The sequence below is a fragment of the Phodopus roborovskii genome, unplaced genomic scaffold (assembly GCF_943737965.1).
Source record: "Phodopus roborovskii unplaced genomic scaffold, PHOROB, whole genome shotgun sequence".
Lineage (NCBI taxonomy): Eukaryota > Metazoa > Chordata > Mammalia > Rodentia > Cricetidae > Phodopus > Phodopus roborovskii.
The window spans coordinates 16,804,144-16,825,600 of record NW_026126588.1 but is presented as its reverse complement, the minus strand read 5'-3'; the positions used below and the strand labels follow the sequence as shown (position 1 = coordinate 16,825,600).

The 21,457-nt window shown below is 36.8% G+C and overlaps 1 protein-coding gene across 1 annotated transcript in view; it reads right to left on the bottom strand.

The window, feature by feature from the left end:
• Positions 1–21,457, bottom strand: part of Khdrbs2 (KH RNA binding domain containing, signal transduction associated 2) — a 326,527-nt gene that overhangs the window by 26,129 nt on the left and 278,941 nt on the right. The window contains exon 7 of the mRNA XM_051204527.1: positions 9,768–9,850. Within this exon, the coding sequence (XP_051060484.1) occupies positions 9,768–9,850 (83 nt within the window). The remainder of the gene's footprint in view (positions 1–9,767; positions 9,851–21,457) is intronic.

Here is a 21,457-nt window from a genome sequence, read left to right as displayed (position 1 = left end):
CTGTATTTATTGGTCTTTTTGTCTATGGTGAACACTTAACAGGCATGGGTTTGAATTTATGGTTGGAATTAACTAAAATTAGAAACCAGTGACTTGCTCACATGGTGCAGGAGATGAATGCCCCCTCCTCAACACAGCAGAGAGGTCAAGTACTGGACTGTTATTGCCTCAATGAAGAAAATGGGGGTTCCTTCCCTTAGGGATATGACTATCAAGGAACCAAGAATTTTTAAAAGGTACATGTCCTGTCCTATATGCATTTCATGCATTCACTGAACTTCTTCAAGAACAAATGAATGTTTTCACAAATAAGATGTCATTTAAAGCTTCATTGCACGATTGTTTCCATAGTAATTTCATGCCATGGTTACAGTGTTCAGACATCTGGCATGGATCATTACATTCCGAGTTATTGAAGTATACTACAAATTATTGGACATTGTGAGAGGTCTCTTCAACTGGCCTTCTCAATGCCTTCATCCCTTCTATCCTCTTTTCTACTGGAAGGATGACTAATGGCTGCTCCATATCTTGGGTCATTTATATTCTGCTTCATAAAGGTCAAGAAGGTGGGGTCCATGGGAGAAACTTTGGGGAAGTCAAAGGTGTTGCAATATCTACCAGTTCTTTATGTTTCCTCGCCACTCTGAAGTAAAAGTGTCTGGTGTCTTTGGACTGCAGAACAACTCAGTCACAGGAGTATTGACCTCCCAGATGATTAACTCTTCCTTGGGGTACTCTGCCTGTGAAAATAGTCCCCTTACCAGACTTCCCTGAAATCACTTGAAGTGCCTCATTCATCCTGCATCCCACACACTGTATATGCCTGACCATTATAGATACTCAGATGGAAGGATATTTTTACATTAATTACATCCAAATTAAATTGCTACTCTGAGAATCAAAGTTTCAAACCTGATCTTTTAATTTTTATTTGTGACACTACCATTCGTATCTAAATAAATAAATTACTCCTCCATATATATGATCCGTTTTGATGAAGATTTCTAAATTGTGGAATAACAAAAAAATCTCATGAAATTGCATGATTTAAAAAGCTAATCCCTGAAAATATTAATACCTCCAGGTGTATATAAAAATGCAGTAAATGGCATAAAAGTTTGTCCAATTAAAGTTCTTAGCCACCGAGTTAACTGGTTGTAAACCAAAGACTTCTAGAAAGAGAGTTGTCCTGGAGACTGCAGTTGTATTTCTGCAATTTGGAGGTTGTATAATAACTCTGAGATCCATTCTTTTACTTTTCCTCTTAGACAGAGATCAAGGGGAAAAGGTGGTTGGAGGTTCTTTATGATATTACCATCCTCAGCAGTCATTAATGTCATTCAATTAAGCTGTCTTCCTGAGCTGTCTTCAGTACAGAACCTTTCCTGATCCATTTGAAAAAATATAGACATCCTGGTGCCTTACAAAACAATGAGGGATTAATTAAGCTGTTCCATCTCTTGAACTCGGGGTGAACTTTTGCAGTTGTGACCTTGTGAACTCTTTAACCTGTGATGAGGATGGCACAGTGATTCCAGTAAGGTACCACACGACTTCTGCCTCATAATGTCTATGACTGTCTATTCACCCACCAACTGTCATCCAAAAACGTTTCATGTTGTTTCTGATAGATTATACATTTCCTATTTTGACTTCAGAATTCAATACCAGTATTTCTCTTGACTTTGCATTGAAGAAAAAAATGTGACTTGTATTACCTACCAAAATATTCAAATTGTGTATAAATGTTGCAGTCATGTTCATATATTTCCTTTCACTTTCTTTTTCCTTTAATTTAAGTCTTATATTATTCTTTCTCTAGTTCTACTGTGCCATATGATTTTTTTTTGGTTTTGGCAAGGCATAAAATATATTCAACAGTGCAAGCATAAAATCCATTGTGAAGCTCCACAGCTTCTGTGTGGAATGGCTGCTCTGACTGTCTGGAAGGTCACTTAGCTTCACAGTCTCTGGGTCTGGTTGATCTCATATATGATGTCTTTTATTTGTAGCATTTTTTTCTTTTATATGACAAAGTTTCAAAATTATGGAAAGTCTTACATTAATTTAATTAGGGAGTCATCTTAGAAAAAATTCTGAACAAATTCTTGAGAAAATGAACTTAATTTCACACCTAATTCCTATCACTTTTTCATCCTCTGAGTATATAAATATACACTGAGTTGCAAATGACTCCTCAAATCTTTAGTGGAAAGTATTATCATTTAAAACTAAGTATTGTTCCTCCAGTCCCTACACTGTTATGTATACACATGTATTTCCCTTACTTAACTAGACTTTTGGGGTGCTGGGATGGATTCCAGGGCCTTATGTGTACTACACAAGCACTTTATCTCTGAGCTACATCCACAGCTGAATTATCAATCATACTTCTTCTCATGTTGATACACTAATAGACATAAGGTAAGCCTGAGCATTTAATACACTTGCTAATAACTTTTCCACTGTTCATCTGTCTAGTACATACTGACATTATACTAAAATCTCCATGCAATTTTATGAAATAACAATTTTCATTCATTAAATATATTCATTAAATATATTTATTTTCATTTCATTTCATTAAATATATTTGTTGAAAATATTTTATTGAAAGTCTCCATGTCTTATCTCTCTATCTCTCTGTTTCTCCTCTCTTGTTTTTCTCTCTCGTTATGCTGCCCTGTTTGGTCTGGAACTCATTATGTAGGTCAGTTTGGCCCTGATTTACGTATGAATTCTATTAGCACCATGTTCTAACCAACTGAGATAACTGGCTGCTCATTATGTATGAATTCTAATACAAGAGTCTGTATTAGTAGTGACTGAATGATATTTGACAAAACAGCAATTTATGATTATTACCAATTATAAGATTAGAATCTAATTAATTTAGGACATGCTTTCTTTATTTTAATTAGTAAAAGTACTTACATAGACATAAACAATCCTAATTTAAAGAGGGCTTTAAGGAATCCCCCAGAGGGACCTGGAGACAAAACAAAGGACCCAATATCTGGGTGCCATTCCTGCCCTGACCCTTCACTCTCTGGTAGAAGTAGAGAGGAGAGGGAGAGATGCCTCCTGTACCCACTGGAAGGAGAGATGGGAAGACTACAATATAAGAACACATACAACAACAGAAAATTTTACATGACACCACCAGAGTCTAGGGATTCTATGCCAGTAAGACCTAAACATCCCAACACAGATGAAGGAGATAATGGCCTTAAAAACAACTTCATGAAAATGATAGAGGCCCTCAAAGAGGATATAAGAAAATCCCTTAAAGAAATGGAAGAAACACAAACAAAAAAAAAAAATGCAAGAAGACAACAAGTCTCTTAAAGAAGGCAAGGAAAGCCAAGAACAAACAAGCAGATGAAGGAAATAATTCAAGCAGTCCATGACCTGAAAACTGAAGTAGAGACAATAAAGAAAACACAAACTTAGGGAATGCTGGAAATAGGAAAGCTGGGTAAATGATCAGGAACTACAGATGCAAGCATAACCAACAGAATACAAGGGAAAGAAAAGAAAATTTCACATGCTGAAGATAAACTAGAGGAAATAAATTCATCAAACCAAGAAAATCTTAAATCCAACAAATCCTTAACAAAAAATATCCAGGAAATGTGGGACACTGTGAAAAGACCAAACTTAAGAATAATAGATATAGAAGAAGGTTAAGAATCCCAGCTTAAAGATACAGAAAATATATTCAACAAAATCATAGAAGAAAGCTTTCCCAATCTGAAGAAGGACATGCCTATGAAAGTACAAGAGGCTTATTACCAAACACCAAACAAACTAGACAAAGAAAAAAAAAAAGTCTCCTCACCACATAATAATCAAAACAAACATGCAGAAGAAACAAAGAAAGAATATTAAGAGCAGAGGAGGAAAATGACCAAGTAACTTACAAAGGCAAACCTATCAGGATTACACCTGAATTCTCCGTGGAAACTCTGAAAGCCAGAAGGTCCTGGATAGATATTCTACAAACACTAAGAGACCGCGGATGCCAGCCCAAATTACTATACCCAGAAAAACTCTCAATCACTATAGATGGAGAAAACACCATATTCCATGATAAAACTATATTTACACAATACATATCTACACATCCAGCCTTACAGAAAGTTCTTGAAGGAAAACTCCAACCTAAGGAAGTTAACTACACTCACAAAAATATAGGCAACAGATAATCCCACTTTACCAGAAAGCAAAAGAAAAATCAGGGCAAATATACCACCAGCACCACCAAATCCCAAACAAACAAGAATTAACATCAGTGGTCCTTAATTTACCTCAATATTAATGGTCTTAACTGGACTATAAAAAGACACAGGCTAACAGAATGGATATGAAGACAGAATCCATCCTTTTGCTGCATAAAAGAAACATACCTCAAATTCAAAGGCAGATGTTACCTCAGAGTAAAGGACTGGGAAAATATCTTATAATCAAATGGACCCAAGACACAAGCTGGTGTAGCTACCCTAATATCTAACAAACTGGACTTCAAACTAAAATCAATCAAAAGAGATGAAGAAGGTCATTTCATATTCCTCACAGGAAAAGTCCATCAGGACAAATTTTCAATTCTGAACATCTATGCCACAAATACAAAGGCACCCACATTAGTGAAAGAAACATTACTAAAACTCAAATCTCGCATAAAACCTCACACACTTACATTGGGAGACTTCAACACCTCACTCTCACCACTAGACAGGACTACCAGACAGAAACTTAACAAAAAAACAAAAGAACTAACAGAAGTTATGATCCAAGTGGGCTTAACAGACATCTATAAAAATTCCATCTATACACAAAAGACTGTATCTTCTTCTCAGCTCCATATGGAATCTTCTCTAAAATTGACCACTACTCAGCAACATAGCAAACCTCAATGGATATATTAAAAAAAAATGGAATAAGTCCCTGTATCTTATCAGACCACCATGTTTTAAAGTTGGAATTAAACAACAACACAAAATGCAGAAACCCTACAAACTCCTGGAAACTGAAAAATGCACAATTGTACCATTCCTTGGTCAAGGAAGATATAAAGAAAGAAATGAAAGACTTTCTAGAATTCAGTGAGAAAGAAGACACAACAAAGTCAAACCTAGGGGCATTTTGAAAGCAGTGTTAAAAGCAAAGTTCATACTACAAAGTGCCCACCTGAAGAAATTGGACGACAGTCACATTAGAGAATTAACAGCACAATTGAAAGCTCTAGAACAACAACAACAACAACAAAGGAAACTCACCACAGAGGAGTAGACCAGGCTGGAGAAACCCACAGAGACAGCTGACATGAACAAGGGAGAGATCATGGACCCCAGATTGATAGCTGGGAAACCAGCATTAGACTGACCCAGACCCCTGAATGTGGGTCTCAGTTAGAAGGCCTGGGCAGTCTAAGGGACCTCTGACAATGGAACCAGGATGTATGGCTGGTGCATGAAAGGATTTTGGGAGCACATTCCCCATGGAGGGACACTCCCTTAACCTAGAGGCAGGAGGGAGGGCCTAGGCCCTATTCTACATGACTTGACAGATTTTGATGATCCTTCCTGGAAGGCTTCACCCTCCCTGTGGGATGAATTGGAGATGTTATAGGTTGGGGGGGGGGAGGTAAGGAGGGAGACTTGGGAGGATGGGAGGGAAAGGGAACTGGGATCAATATGTAAAATAAAATAAAAAAAATTTAAAAGGAGAATGCTTTAAGAAAAAAAGAAAATCCCACCAGGAGGTGGTGGCACCCGCCTTTAATCCCAGCACTCGGGAGGCAGAGGCAGGTGGATCTCTGTGAGTTTGAGATCAGCCTTGTCAACAAGAGCTAGTTCCAGGACAGGCTCTAAAGCTATACAGAGAAACCCTGTCTTGAAAAACAAACAAACAAACAAACAAAACCCCAAAGAAACGAAAAAAAAAAATCTGGGTTTGGGTTACTACACCTCAAATAGTTGTTTAGGAGTACCTTGGAGAGTTCCCAAACAATTCAGACTATGGGCCTTTTCTTTTGGTTGTCCACAGTGATTTGATGTTAGATCTCTATTGTTGAAGATACCACACACTTTGGTCATAAGACATGGAGAAATAGAGGTAATAACCAGGGACCTTGCTCCCTGCTCCATAGTTTTCATGGCACTGGGGTTTTCTTGCTGTTTGGGCTGCTTTTGGGGGAAAGTTATCAATCGTTTGCCTTTGCTAGGAACACTGTGAACTACAATAATGACCGACAGGGCAATGTACACCTGTGAGTGTAATAGTGAAATTAATGTTAAGGGGGTAAACATCCACTTTCTGATTAGATTTAAGGCTGGCTGCACAGGAGGAATGAGATGAGTAGTACTAATATAAACCTGGCCAAGAACCCCTGGTTGGGGAACTCATAGATACCAAGAATGACAACTACTGTATTTGTTAATAGGTTGACTACCCTCCAGTGGATGGCCCTATACATACCCTACACCCATTAAGTATAAGGACAACACCAACTTGACTGGCTGGATTATAAAAAGAAAAAAGACAAACTGGCCAGAAATTTGGGAAGGGATTGGGAGTAAGGGTGGATCTGGTATGATTTAGAGGGATGAGTAGGGAGTGAACATGATCAAAAAGCATTGTATACATTTATGAAGTCACAAAAAATGTATAAACATATTGCATTAAATGTGGGGAAAAACTTAAAATATTATTAAAAGTGACATTCAAATAACCAACCTTCGTCAAAATATTCGTGATATCTGTGCTAGCTAGTTTAATGTTAACTTGACACAAGCTAAAATCATTTGGGAAGAAGGAACTTCAATTGAAAATATGCTCTGACCAGACTGACTTATGGGCAAACCTAAGGTGCATTTTCTTTATTAGTGATTGTGGGTGGTGCCACCTGTGGGAAGTTGGTCCTAGGGTGTATAAGAAAGCAGGCTAAGCAAACCTTGAGGGAAAAGCTAGCAAGCAGCACCCTTCTATGGCCTCTACATCAGTTCCTGCCTGCAGGTGCTTGCCCTGACTTCCCAGAATTATGGACTAAATCCTTTCCTTCCCAAGCTGCTTTTGGTCATTATCTTTCACCACAACAATAGAAACCCTGAGACAATATTCTTCATAGTACTAGCAAAAACAATCCTAAAGTTTACATGACAGCACAATAAATACTAAAATTATCTTATTTTAAATGATCCATGCTGCAATCTTCATTAAAAAAAAAGAAAGAATAACAAGTTCTTGGGATATAAACAATCAAGCTGACCAACGGAGCAGAAGGACAGAGTACCAACAAGTATATCAGCACATCCATAACCCGTCCAGTCACAGCAAGGGTACTGAAAATACATTGTACAATGAATTAGGTTCTGGGAAAACTAGAGAAGCGGGTGTAGAACAATGGAACTAGACCACTGTTTCCTAACCTATCTGAAAATCAACTCAAAATGTGTTAAAGATATGACTTAAGGCTTGAAATACACACTCCCAGAGGAAAGCAAGGAAATTTACATCATGATCCCGGCACAGGCAATGAGTTTTGAGGTAAAATTCCAAAATCAAGAGAAAACAATTCAAGAACTGGTAAACAGGATTCTGTCAAATACAAACATTTCTCCCCCTTTGCCATGTAGTGAAATAATCTTAAGAGTGCAAAAAATATCCTATAGCATGGAAGAATATCTCTGCCAGCTATTCATTTGACAGATAACCAATATCCAGATGAGACAAAGAGGTCAAAACAATGACGAATCCAAGAAAAATATGCAAATTCTTTTAATAAACACTTATCCAAAAAGAGAGAAAAATACAAACGCCCAATAAATAAGAAAAAAGACGTTCTTCATAGTCTTAGCCATCAGGGAACTCTCAGTGAGTATAAATTGGAATCTCACTTCACAACAGTGTAAATGAACATAAAACCATTCTGGAAAGAATGGAGAACAAAGGACTCGTATATGAATTGTTGGTAGAAGTTTAATGCAGTACTGAAAACTGTATAGTGAATATTCATCGTCTGAAAGCAAAACCTCTATATTTTTTAGCTACAGGACACCTGGATACATTTGCAAAGCAAACGAAATCAGTACGGGAAGTGACACCTGAAGGCTCATTTTTACAGTGGCTTTGTGTAGCTTGCCCATCTACGGAAGAATGGGTGGGCTGGATAGTTTTATGTGAACATGATACTAGCTAAAGTCATTGTAAGGAGGGAACCTTCAGTGGGAAAATACCTCTATATGACTGAACTCTTGTAGGTCATTTTCTTAATTGGTGATTGATAGGGGAGGGCCTGGTCCATTGTGGGTGGAGCCACACCTGGATTTTGTAACACAGCAAGTTGGTCAAGCCTCTGGGAGGGAGCCAGTAAACAGCACTCCTGCCTCGCCTTGTGGCCTCTGCATCAGCTCCTACCTCCAGGTTCCAGCCCTTCTTGAGTTCCTGTCTGGACTTCTGTCAGTGATGGACTGTGATGAGGAAATGTAAGCTAAATAAACCATTTCCTCCCCAATGTGCTTATGACCATGGTGTTCCGTCATATCAATAGTAACCCCAACCAGTCCAATGGGTAAAGAAAATGCTGTGTATGTTCATATACATTGGAATCTTATTTACTACAAAGAAGGATGGGCTCCTTCCACGTGCACAAAAATGAATGGAAATGTATTTCATCCTATCAAGTGGAAATAGGCTAGACTCATAGATAAATATTGCTTATTTCTGACAGATGTAGAAACTGAAGTAACAACAAAAAAATCCCTGTGAGTGTAAAGGGGTGGGGATCAGAAATCGAATAGGAAATGGGGAGAGAGAAGGAAGGAGGGCGAGGGCAGAAGGTAGAAACCATAAACTGACGTGATGAATACATTGATGGGAATGCCACAGTGAATCTCATTAATTCATACACTAAACATTCATGTAAAAAAAAAAAGGGGGGGGGCTGTTATATTACTTCTTTAAACAGCATGGTAGAAAGGCCAAGTGTGCAGCAAAAACCTGATTTGTAGATTCCATAGTATGAGAAGGAAGAGGGAAAAATTGATTATAAAAGGCCGTCATTACAAAGAGACTTTGGGCAAATGGAATTCTCTACAGATCTGTTATTTATGGAGCTAGTTATACTGTAGCTGACATTTGTGAACCTCATGCAACGGTGCCCTAAATGGATAAGTTTTATCATTTGTAAGCAATATGTCAATAAATCTGACTTTCAAGAGGTACTATTTTATCAGCATCACTAACTCTAGGTCAGTATAAAGAGATATTCAACAATTTACAGATATTGGTAAGAGAAGATGATTATTTTTATTCCAGGGGATTATTGTTTTGATTTCTTATTTTCAGCTTTTCAATAATAATGTGTCCTTGGGATTTACTTTACAAATAAAAATTACAGATTATAGTTTTTTTTAATATACATTGAGCAAGTGCCTGCTTTGTTAACTTATTTACAAATTCATTAAAATAATTTCTATAAGCAGTAGTACTTAGTTAAGTCTAAGCTTGTATAATAAGTTCATAGGCATGATAATCACCCTGTCTCAAATTACATGCTGTTGTTTCCTTGTTTGCAGTTATGGAGTTGCCATCAGAGTTACTACACTTTACCTCATGTGGTATAGTAAACAGTTTCATAATTTAGAAAGATAATAGAGATAAATCAACTGCTAGAAACCCTCACATAACTCTAATTCACATGAATAATACAAAATAGAGCAGTGATAATGCCTGGCCATGTGATTAACCAGCAAATGTCTTACCTTTGTGTTGGGGTTACGTAGCTATTATCATAAGCCTCATAGGTCTGGTCATCATATTCACCTCCATAGCCATCATCGTACCCCTGAAATATAAAGCAATACAGTAACTTTTACAAACCAGTCTTCTTGATTTATTTTTCTTGTCTAAGGATTTGGGCCTCATAAGCTTTCCACACTTGGTTATATTTTAATATATGAATATCCACATAATGAAAAACATTGCAGGTTTTTTTCCTTTTTTTCTTGTGACATTTGTGTGTTTTTTTTTAAAGAAAGAATATGAAGTTGGGTGGTTAAGAAAGGGTTGGATCTGGGTGTAGTTGGGAGAAGGTAAAGAATATGAGCAAAATATATTGTATGTAAAAATTTATTTAAAAATGAAATATATATAGAAAATATTTAATACTTGTCAATTAAACTTCAGTCTATCAGAGTCATAGAAATTTCTACTTTAAGATTCATTTACAGTTGTGATCTCTAATGAAAATCAATTGAGAAATTAAATGTAATTCTTCCTTTTCAAAATATTATGGTTAGGAGTTAGAAAGATAGCTCTTTTTTTGCAGAGAACTCTATGTTCAGGTCCCAGCATCCATCCACATTGGGTTCTAGGGGGCTCCGCATCTTCTGCCTCAGTGGGTATCTGAAGTCATGTGCAAACACACCCCCATGCAGATACACACATATAATTACAGATGAGTAAACCTAAGAAAAATAAATTATTAGTATCTAGTAACACAAACCTAATGGGGTTATAAAGTATCGGTCGCAATCCTACTCAAAGTATTGTTTTCTCCAAATAACCATCATTTAGATTGAAAACCTAAAGTACAGGATCCTTAAATTGTGATCAGGTTATAGGAATAAAATAGTGGGGTCATTATTGCAAAAGCAAATAAATAAATTAATAAACAAATAAAAGGAAAGGAGATATTAAAGTACTTTTAGTTTGCTTTAAACTTTATTGTTTTTAAATCTCCTAAGTAGCATTGTGTGCCGAGTTTGATTAAATTACTCTGACAAAATGAGAAGAGATTTGTCTTTCTAGAGTGTGGAAGCAAGCTAGCAATTACATGTTGCAGACATCAATCATTCTGTGAGTGATTCAGTTTTATTCCTCTTTGTGGTCGTTGACTTTAAACCTTCTCCATTCATCTTGGCTACTCCCATTTCTTGGTCTTTACTCTGGTGATTTTCTCCCTGAAAACATGCTCCCACACAACCCAACCAGTTCACACCTCCATTTCACTCTGGAGATGTACACATCTCTTTTGTCCTGTGCCATAAACTAAAACTGAAAATTGCAATAGTTTTAATAATTGCTGAAATTTGCACGCCTGTCATGATTAAAATTTTTGAAACTCAGTAATCTGAAGGCTAGTATTTTATCACTGAAGAAAAGGTTTTTTAATTTTTGAAAACTTATTTTTCCTTTCTTCCATCCAGTTCCCCTTCAGTTGATCCTACTATTTACACACAATACAATCTGAGTCTAAAGCCTGTGATTTTAATAGTCTCATTCATTTTGATGTCTTCATATTTTTGTTGTGAAATAGAGAGTTCTTCCATGAGACCTTAAAGTACTTTAATTTAGCTACTCTTTAATTTTTAAATGAGATAATCCAAAGTTACCATAGTAATAATCATTAAACAAGTTTTACGACTAAAAATCATTTATAGTTCAATAAAGAATCTACATATGAATTATTTGAAGACCACTGAAGGGTTTGTGTCACCAGGTGGTAGGAGTTATGCTTTTATCTCTTCTCTGATGCTCAATTCTCTTTCAGCCCTTTCCTACATTATTTTGTTCCAGTTTGGATCATATAGATGGGCTTCTAAGCCTGAAGGTGAGCAGGTTTTCCTAATTTCTCTCTTTGTGTAGCCCCCATTGGCTTCAAACGGTTAGTAATAATGCCTGCTCCATGCCTAGCTCCTAAGACCACTTCCCTAGAGTTCCCTTATAACAGATTTCACCTTTTTCCTAATTTCACTATTCTGTTGAAAATTTCTTTAGTAATTTCTACTGTGAGGAATTCTTGAAAGATTCTTTTTCTTCCTCCCATTTCTTTACATTCCATCTCCTCCCCTGCCTACTAAGTTTTAAGGGCACAAGTTGAAAATTACAATTGGATAAAAAAGGTAATATAATCACATGATAGAAATTCATCTATTCTTTACCTACTTATTTGCATATTGCTGGCAACTTGTCTATTTGTATTATTATATACTATATATTGTATACACACAGTTATTTATTTATTTATTTTTATTTTATATAACCAAGTCCATTTAAATGAAAACAAACATTTATAGGCAATATTTGGGAATTTGGGCGTCGTTCTTTCCAAACTACTTCCTGCTGGTAAGGGGCGCTGTCATGGGGATTCGAAGAAGATTCAAAAATCCTGGCTGTAGTCTGTAAGGCTGCTTTGTCCAGCTGTTTTGAATGTATACACACAGTTTTAAGCCATTTGCAAGTCAATTTTAGAAACATATGCAATAATTTCAATAATGGTCATAACCCAATAGTGGTTTTACATGGAATTTGTGAGAAAAGACAAAACATATTACTTTCAGTAACAAATATTATTCAGAAATAAGAGCATAAAATTTAAAGATTTTACTGTTTTCAAGATTATTCATGTAGGTTCTGACACACAATACAATATTATAATATATTGAGTGAATACATCTTAGAATTCAGTGTGGTGATTTGAATGAGAATGTCCCTACTGTATACTGTAGGCTCATAGATTTGAAAGCTCAGTCACCAGAAAGTGGCATTATTTGAAAGGAGGAGAAGGTGCGGCCTTGTTGGAGGAAGTGTGTTACTGAGGATGAACTTTGAGGTTCCAAAAGCCAAGGCAGGCTCTCTCTCTCTCTCTCTCTCTCTCTCTCTCTCTCTCTCTCTCTCTCTCTCTCTCTCTCTCTCTCTCTCTCTCACACACACACACACACATCTTGCTGCCTGCAATCTGGATGTAGAACTTTCAGCTGCTTCTTCAGCTCCTTATCTGCTTGTATCCTGCCTTTCTCCCCACCACGATTAAAGATTAAACCTTCTGAAACTGTAACCAAGCCCCAATTAAATGTTTTGCTTCATAAGAATTGCATGGTGTCTCTCCACAGCACTAGAACACTGACTGAGACAGGACATGATCCATGTTCTTCTGTATGTTAACAAAAATTTTTAAAGCAAAACCACGGAAATATATTTAGGAAAAAAAATAATTTTCAGTTAAAATTTTGTAAGCTCTGACTTTAATGTTTTCTATTCATGCCACTGCATGTTGAGAATTTCTGTTGCTTATATGTGATAAACATTTTTGTTTTCTTCTACTTTCTGGAAGGCTTCCCAATTGTTGGGGGCCTTTGTCTTTGTTGTTGTCATTTACTAGGTTTCAGTTAAGGTAATCTAACTGTCCTTATTACTGACATCTAGTGTGTCAGTGACCTCTAGTGTTGAGGGCTGCACAGAAGCCCTCAACACGCACTGTTCAAATGCAGCCTCCCTGTGTCCAGGTTCCCCTCACATTCCCTATCTGCTACTAGTCATGAGAGCACGTTCAGGTAGAAATGTATGTGCAACATTTGCTTTTCTGTGCTGGTTTATTTTAGTTAATATCTTCCCATTACACCCACTTTCCTGCTAAGGATAGGATTTCATTTTTTTAATTTAAATTAGAAACAATCTTATTTTACATATCAATCCCAGTTCCCTCCCCACCAATCCTCCCATGATCCCCACCAGACCCCCATCACATCCCCCATCGACTCCCCAGAGAAAGTGAGACCTTCTATGAGGGATCATCAAAATCTGTCAAGTCATTTGGGGGAGACACCTACCCCTTGTCTCTAGGCTAAGGGAGGATCCCTTTGTGGGGAATGTGCTCCAGAATTCCATTCATGTACTAGGGATACATCCTGGTTCCACTGCCAGAGGCCTCATAGACTGCCCAGTCCTCCTAGCTGACACCCACATTCAGGGGGGCTGGTTTGGTCCTATGTTGGTCCCCAGCTGTCAGACTGGCGTCCATGAGCTCCCCCTCATTCAGGTCAGTTGTTTTTGTGGGTTTTCTCAGCCTGGTCTTGACCCTTTTGCTCATCACTTCTCCCTGTCTGCAACTGGATTCCAAGAGTTCAGCTCAGTGTTTAGCTGTAGGTGTCTGCTTCTGCTTCCATTAGCTACTGGATGAAGGCTCTAATATAGTATTTAAGGTAGATTAGTGTGAGCTTTCAAAACACCATCAAATTATATTTGTTCTCCAGGGTAACTTTTAGTCCGGTGAGAAAAAAAGGAAAATATACTTCAGTCTCCTTTCCAATCCCTGCCTTCATGCTGGAGACCGATCCTAGCTTATTATATCTGACTAGTATCTCTAGGCAAACCTCTTTTTATCTTTTCTTTCTTTCTTTTTTGGTTTTGGGGTTACTCTCTTCCTGGCTTTCTGAAACTTACTCTGTAGACCAGGCTGACCTCAAACTCACTGAAACATGCTTGCCTCTGCCTCCCGAGTGCTGGGATTTCATGCTTAATGAATAATGACTAAATAGTAGTATTCCATTCCTGTAGCTCTAAATTTTTGTCATGGTCTGCCTTTATATGTTTCCCTTCTGGATTCATAAATGGTTCTTTCAGTCTAGAGGCTTATATTCTTATTGGTTAAGGCCTCTTAATAAATGTTGTGTCATCATAGCTTAGGACTGCAATGTATCTTGTGGTCTTATGTGATTGTTCTTAATTTTACTTGAGGAGGTCTTCATATTGACTTTTCAAATGGAACATTTCCCTTTAGTCACACATACACATCACTAATAGGGTGTGGAGAGGCCCACGGTGCAGTTAGTTTAAGCAGCCTATTCTCAGCCCAGGAATTATTTTTCCTCTTTGGTGGACAACAGTTCCCAGCCCAGATGGATTCTCCAGGAGCTATCATAGACCATCTCAGGACACTGTCCATGGAATCTACCACAGTGGGTAATGAGAGGAAAGGACTGATCTGATCTACAACAGGTCCCCAAAGATTTGAGTATCTCTTCCCATATCTGTGTTCTTGATCCCCCACCAAATATTTGCAAAATCCATGTGGCTGCACTCCTATTCCTTTATTCAGGATTTTTATAATGTCTTTGAGTAGAAAGAGGGGTTAGAAAGGATTCTGATATTTTTATCTCGCATATTATATTTGTATCCCATGAAAGCAGCTAGCTGAGCCAGGGTCAGGGTAGGTCCATGTTTTTTATGACTCCAATACACTAGGTCCCCTGTTTCTTCTGTCTCTGTTGAAAGTCTGCTACATCTTCAAGGTCACATTGCACGACACCGTCTTAAGGAAGTGCTTTCTGCAGTTCCCAAGCATTTGGTGACCTCTGAGCTATTATAACCTGTTATTTTATCTACAGCATCTACAATATACTTTATTCATTTTTTTCGGTATTTTTTCAGGCTTTAAAATTTTGACTCCTTTAAAAGAAAAAGAAGTATACCACAGTTTCACTTTAATTTTCTTTTTTTAGGCCTATAGATTTTAATACAGTATATTTCATCGAGTAGTCATCTGATGAATCTGTATTGAGTTGCTAATGGAGCACAAAGAATATTCTTTCACAGGGTGGATACAACTTGGCTCAAATCAATCAAACCCAAAGAGAAATACTTCAGGTGGTAGGATTTAGCAGTACCCTCCCACTTTGAAGACTACTCTGGATTCCTGTAGGAGCTATACCTGTACAGGTTTACTTCCGTAAAAATTTTACAGAGAAAATTCTTATAATAGAGAGGCAGTTTTCCTGTTAATCCACAATTTCAAAAAGTGTAAGGTTCAAACTTTTCCTATTAATTAGTTACTAATGAAGAAATATAAATGTTAATGTAAACACATTATTTTTGTTTTCTAATACTTGGCATATTTTTAAAAACAAATTTTAGAACCAAGCTTTTCTAAGCATGATTGTTCATTAGTGTGTTTGTATGTATGTAGATATTTAAAATAAACAGTTCTGCAAAGCAACAAATGGTCACTAATTAGTCCACAGCCACATAAACAACTTGTTTGCCAATATTCCATTCTAAGCAATCTACACAAAATCATAAATTATTCATAGGTTAATCCTCTCTGCATGAACCTGGCTTTCTGAAGGAGATGGAAGAAAATTAGTGTTTTAGAATTTGGACGTGGAGATGTAATAGCACAACTAAGAAGGAATCACTCCAGCATCATCCTGCAGTCGTGTGAGAGTTCCTACCTAAATTGTCAATCCAGGTGTAGAAACACCATGATGGTTGTTTCTATCCTATACCTCAGTTCCTCTGTTAGTAAAATGATATCAATCACCATATAACCTTATTACAGGAATTTAATCACATGGAGGCTGTAAAACACACCATACCGGATACAAGATTGCTCAGGAACTATTTAATGTCATGATGATGGAAGCTGGATTTGAGGAACATTTTTGATAATTTAACAACCATGTGGAACACTTGAAGGTTGCAAGAATAGGACAAAGTTAGAAATAATTCTATGCTAATTATATATACATATATATATGTATATGTATATGCATATATCTATATCTATATCTATATCTATCTATCTATCTATATCTATCTATCTATCTATATATATGTATATAAAATGATAACTAGAGTTGGCCCCTCTAGAAGCTCTAGAAGCTCTCCTCTAAGAGCTATAGGGTTTTAAATGAAAAAAAAAAATCGCTGCAGGAAGTGCATTGGTGCATGGCCACCTATTGGAACACAGAAAACCCAACCCTATGGCATCCCTGAAGAAAACTGATGACCCCTTCACTGAGACTAACTACCAATAGCTGTATACCTGGGGCAGGGGCTTTGTGAGCAGAGAAGTATGCCACTAGTCAGTATGCATGCAATGAAGTCATGGACTAGAAGAGCTGCTTGGTTCATTTTCCTACTGGTTCCTTGAAAGAGAACTTTCTTCTTACCTAACCTGCAAGTACAATGTGGCTAATAACCCACTTTACTGTAGATGCTGAAATTATCACTGAACATGGTGTTACCAAAACATTTAGAGCACCCCTGATGTTCTAGTAAGAGGAAATGTGTCTTTAATAAACACTTACTCTCCTGTTCATAGACACATGATCTCTCTACAAGGACATATGACTTGATTCTTTGCGGAATATGGCGAAAAAGAATATGTGTTTTAAAATGTATCTTTTCTTCATATTTGCGCACCTAACTGTTGCTTGGTTTTTTATTCTTTAAATCAAATATAAAAGGCCTTTATAGCCTCCTTAGAACATACGGTCTTGGCTATTTCCTGGGTTCATGATAAATCTTAAAGAACTCATTTTTGGCACAATATAAAGTGTAAGTCATAATTAAATATGGTAAGAAAGAGGAACGAATAACTTATCATTTCCTATGAATGACAGATAATTCTTATCTCTGAGTGTTGTGGAAAGCAGTGTGGGAAACCAGATGCATATTACTTTGACTATGCAGTTATGCGACACCAGACTATTTTTTATCTGCTTCAGGCTGGGGCTAGAGAGAGGGCTCAGCACTCATGAGCACATGCTTCTCTTGCAGAGAACATACGTTTAGTTCATAGCACCCACATGCATGAATAATTACATGTCTACTCATTTTTCTTAAGGAGTCATTTTGACCTATACATTCATTCTTGAACTGTATGTTCTATACCATACTGGCTCTACACACAAGCTTCAAAGGACCAGGACAATCCATTGAGAGTTACTATTTAAACATTAGTGATACAGCACACTAAGAAACAAAGCTTGTCCCTGGGAACCCTAATTCAGTTATATTCTCATGGTACTTCTATAAGGAAATTGTGTGTGTATGAATATACTCAAAAATACATTGTATACTTTGCTATTACAAAGAATATAACTTAAAAATAAACCATGGGATTTTCCATAATCCCATTCACATATAACTTCACTACAAGTTGTACATTCTTGTAAAAATCCACTGTAGGTTTTATAATCCTATTCTTACATTGATAGAATAGTAGGTTATGACACAGAAAATGCCTGACTAATATCTAACTTATTAAGGGGACACCTCGACTATAGATAAACATTTGTGGCTCTGATCAATGTTACATGACATTTTTACTTATGTCAACTAATCAGAGGAAAGTGAAGTTTCCAATATTCCTATCAGCAAATCACATGCTCATTATTGATATGCATAGAAGAATATTTCCTCAATTTTATGTTGTATCAAATGCAGAGGTTGTAGTGAAAATAACCTGACAATTGCATTTTCATAAATAGCATCCTATCCACAGCTTCCTAGTTCCACCAACAGTCTGTCCTGGGCATGCAATATGTGAATACCTGTACCACATTTGCTTTCAAGTGATGGGCATGATTGAAAAATGGTGTGGGAAGACACGAATGCTTGCACAGCTCTGTAAGTCATTCCAGCCAAGCAGATGCAATACTAGGAAGTACAGACTGTGATGAAACACACGAGTTTGTGTCTGCTAGATTTATTGTTTATGCAGCGTATTTAATTGTAAATTCAACTTGAAGGCTATTTGGAAACCGGTTCATTAACTTCCTGAAATTTTCAAAGGATAGTGTAGTGGCTTACTAAGGGAGGTAAGGAAATGTCTAATCGGTTGATAGCCTCTGAAGGCTCTCCAGTTGCAGATAGAGCAGAGACTGTGGCAGCACACTGGAGGAGTGTCTATCTGCCTGGGAACTGGAAAGACATTGTCAGGGAGGATCTTGTCTGAAATATGTGTTTGAGGGCACCTGAGCATCCTTCACAGGAACAAAAAGGCAAGACAGCAGCATTGCATTTTTAGGCACAGCACAGGATAAATGTACATCATGATGAGCCACCAAGGTAGTCAGGTTCAGAGTTGTGGACCTTCTTGTAGCTGCATCAAAACCAAGTTCTCAAGGCCTACTTTTGTTGGCTAGTTATTTTTCTTTTCTTTCTTTCTTTCTTTCTTTCTTTCTTTCTTTCTTTCTTTTACTTTTTTCTTTGTTTTTTTTTTTTTTTTAACATGGCTTGTGCATTTCCACTGAAATCTTGAGTTTTGTGCACAGATATCTGTGAAAACTTTGTCTAATGTCATTTTCATCACTAGAAGTCCAATGCACTATCCATTGTGCTACAGGGCCACATTCTAATATCATTTTCTGACCAGGAAGTTTAAGTGTTTTCTGAGAAGGGACAATATCAGAGGGGAACATCAATCCATTTCTGAGTTAGTGATAGGCTTTGGACAAAGGGATTTGAATTTTAGAAAGTGTGTACTAGAGAGATACTGTCTGCCAGATATCAATATACAGGAAGTTGTTGAAGTAACCATGATGTGCACAGTGTCTATGGAGAAGAAAGATGGATGTAACTTAAGGTAATTCAATGAAAATTCTCAGCTGAAACATACATACTGCATAGAGGGAGTTTGCACTCTACAATGGTCTACTTTCCTCATATGTATATATTCTTGTTGCCATTACCACCCCACCAAAAATGTTTTAAAGACATGAAAACATAAACAGTATATTAAATAGACTCTAGGCCACGGGAGATGTTTGGGGAGTAGAGTGATTTGCTTATCATAAGCAAGGATCTGGGTTCAATACTCAACCGTGAAAATAAAATAAATAGCTACCATATATAAAGGGTTTTTTCCCTTTCCCCCAACATTAGTGTGTGAGTGGCGGGGGTGGGGAGTATATCCAGTCTGAGAGCATCTAGAGGTCAGAGGACAACTCTATGGAGTCAAGTTCTCTACTTCTGCCTTCTTGTGGGGTCTGGAGATTGAACTCAGGCAGTCACACTTCTATAGCAAGTGATTTTACCAGTTGATCTAGCTCACCATTCCAGAAATAGAGTTTTTCTAATTTCTTTTGGTTGTGAGCCTAGCCTTTAACAGTTGAGCCAAACCTCCAGTATGGACTTTTCTAATTACTACATGTTTATAAAGTTATGGAGTTTGAAGCTTTCTTGTCACTTGAGTAAAGGAAATGTGAATGATGGGGGAACTTAGCTCAAGTCAGAGAAGAGAAAGATGTTTCAGTGTGCCACTGATGGTGAATGCAGACAACAATAAAGCAAGCATATTTCAAAACACACAGAAGCAAAGGCTTGACAGCTGTTAGCTCAAAATAAAATGATCTATGTTTGAAAGAAAAAGAAAACATTCACTCAAGATTGAATATAATTCAACGTTCACTCTCTCACAAAGGACTTGGGGTACAGATCAGCATAAAGCATTGTCCAGTAAGAATGAAGCCTTGGGTTTATCTGCACAAACCATAAAAGTTATGTATTCACACATAAATGTGGCAACTTATGTGCCAGTTTAAAAAAAAATAATAGGTGAAAACAGAATTCTCATAGAATGATTCCCACCACGTATTTTGGAAAATAAATGTCTCAAAACTTGTCAGCGACATTGCAACAAACCTACATGTTGATTCTTCCTATCTCAAAAGTTAAATTGGAACATAGGAAATGGTTAATGTTGTAGGTCCAATTGTGGAGTGTTGGTAGTCTCTCTTGCAGTACAATGGAACACTAATAGAAAAGTATACATATCTGAAGATTTTATTTTTTGTCTAAAAGAAAGTGAAAAGTGTCTTAAAATACTAGGTTTTTGTATAGTATGATGGTTTAACAAAAAAAATCATTTGGACTTTTAGATTTATTCATTTTCATTTTATGCGTATGTGTATGAGTGTTGTGCATATGTAAGTGGACTATGTGCATATATGAAGGCCATAAGAGGATGCTGGAATATCTGGAGATGGAGTTACATATGGTCCGGAACAAGCTCATGTGGGTGATGGGAACTGAACACAAGTCCTATGCCAGAGTGGTAACCGCTGGGTCATCTCTCCAGACCCCTCACTGGAAAGTCAATTCATATGCAATGTCATTTTGACCTGGTATCTACCTACATTTTCATTTACATTTTAAATTAAAAGAAATGCAGGTGACCGATTTAGCATTTGGTCATCATCCTCATGTCAGGTTTTACATTATGAAAAAAAGTCAATGGATATTGAAACAAGACAAATGAATAAAAGGAAACATTTCCAAAGCAAGCAAGAGAAAAAGAAAATAACTCAACAATCTATAATAAAGCCATAAAACAGTTAGAATTAAGTAATTTAATTATGAGGGTCAGAATCATAAATATGTCACTAAAAATTAAAACGCTAGACACTGAGGCACTTTGCAAATGATGACCTTTAATATTATTGAATGTAATTAGCCAGTCAAATGGGAACATGACATTTATTAGTTAAGTGTGGTTAATTCTTAAGTGCTTGTTCCTTTCTTAGCTCAATGTTTTAAACAATAAAATACAGTCTGTTTTTGTGCATGTATCCTTTGTACTATAAATACTTATGTAACAGCTATAATGGTAAGGCACACATAAAATTTTATAAAAGAAACAACAAAAATTGGCAATAATTTCCAGTCACTACTTCTTTAGTACACAGCTATTAATGTTTATGATCAGTGTTCCTTGACTGTGGGCTTACACGTTTAAACATTTCTCATTTATATCTATCTCAAGGTATGTTTATCACACAGTCTAGCCTTGACATTACACAGATGGGTTTCTCTAAAACAGATGTGATTCTAACGGTGTCTTCCAATGATTTATTTTTTAATATTTTTAAATACTCATACAATATAT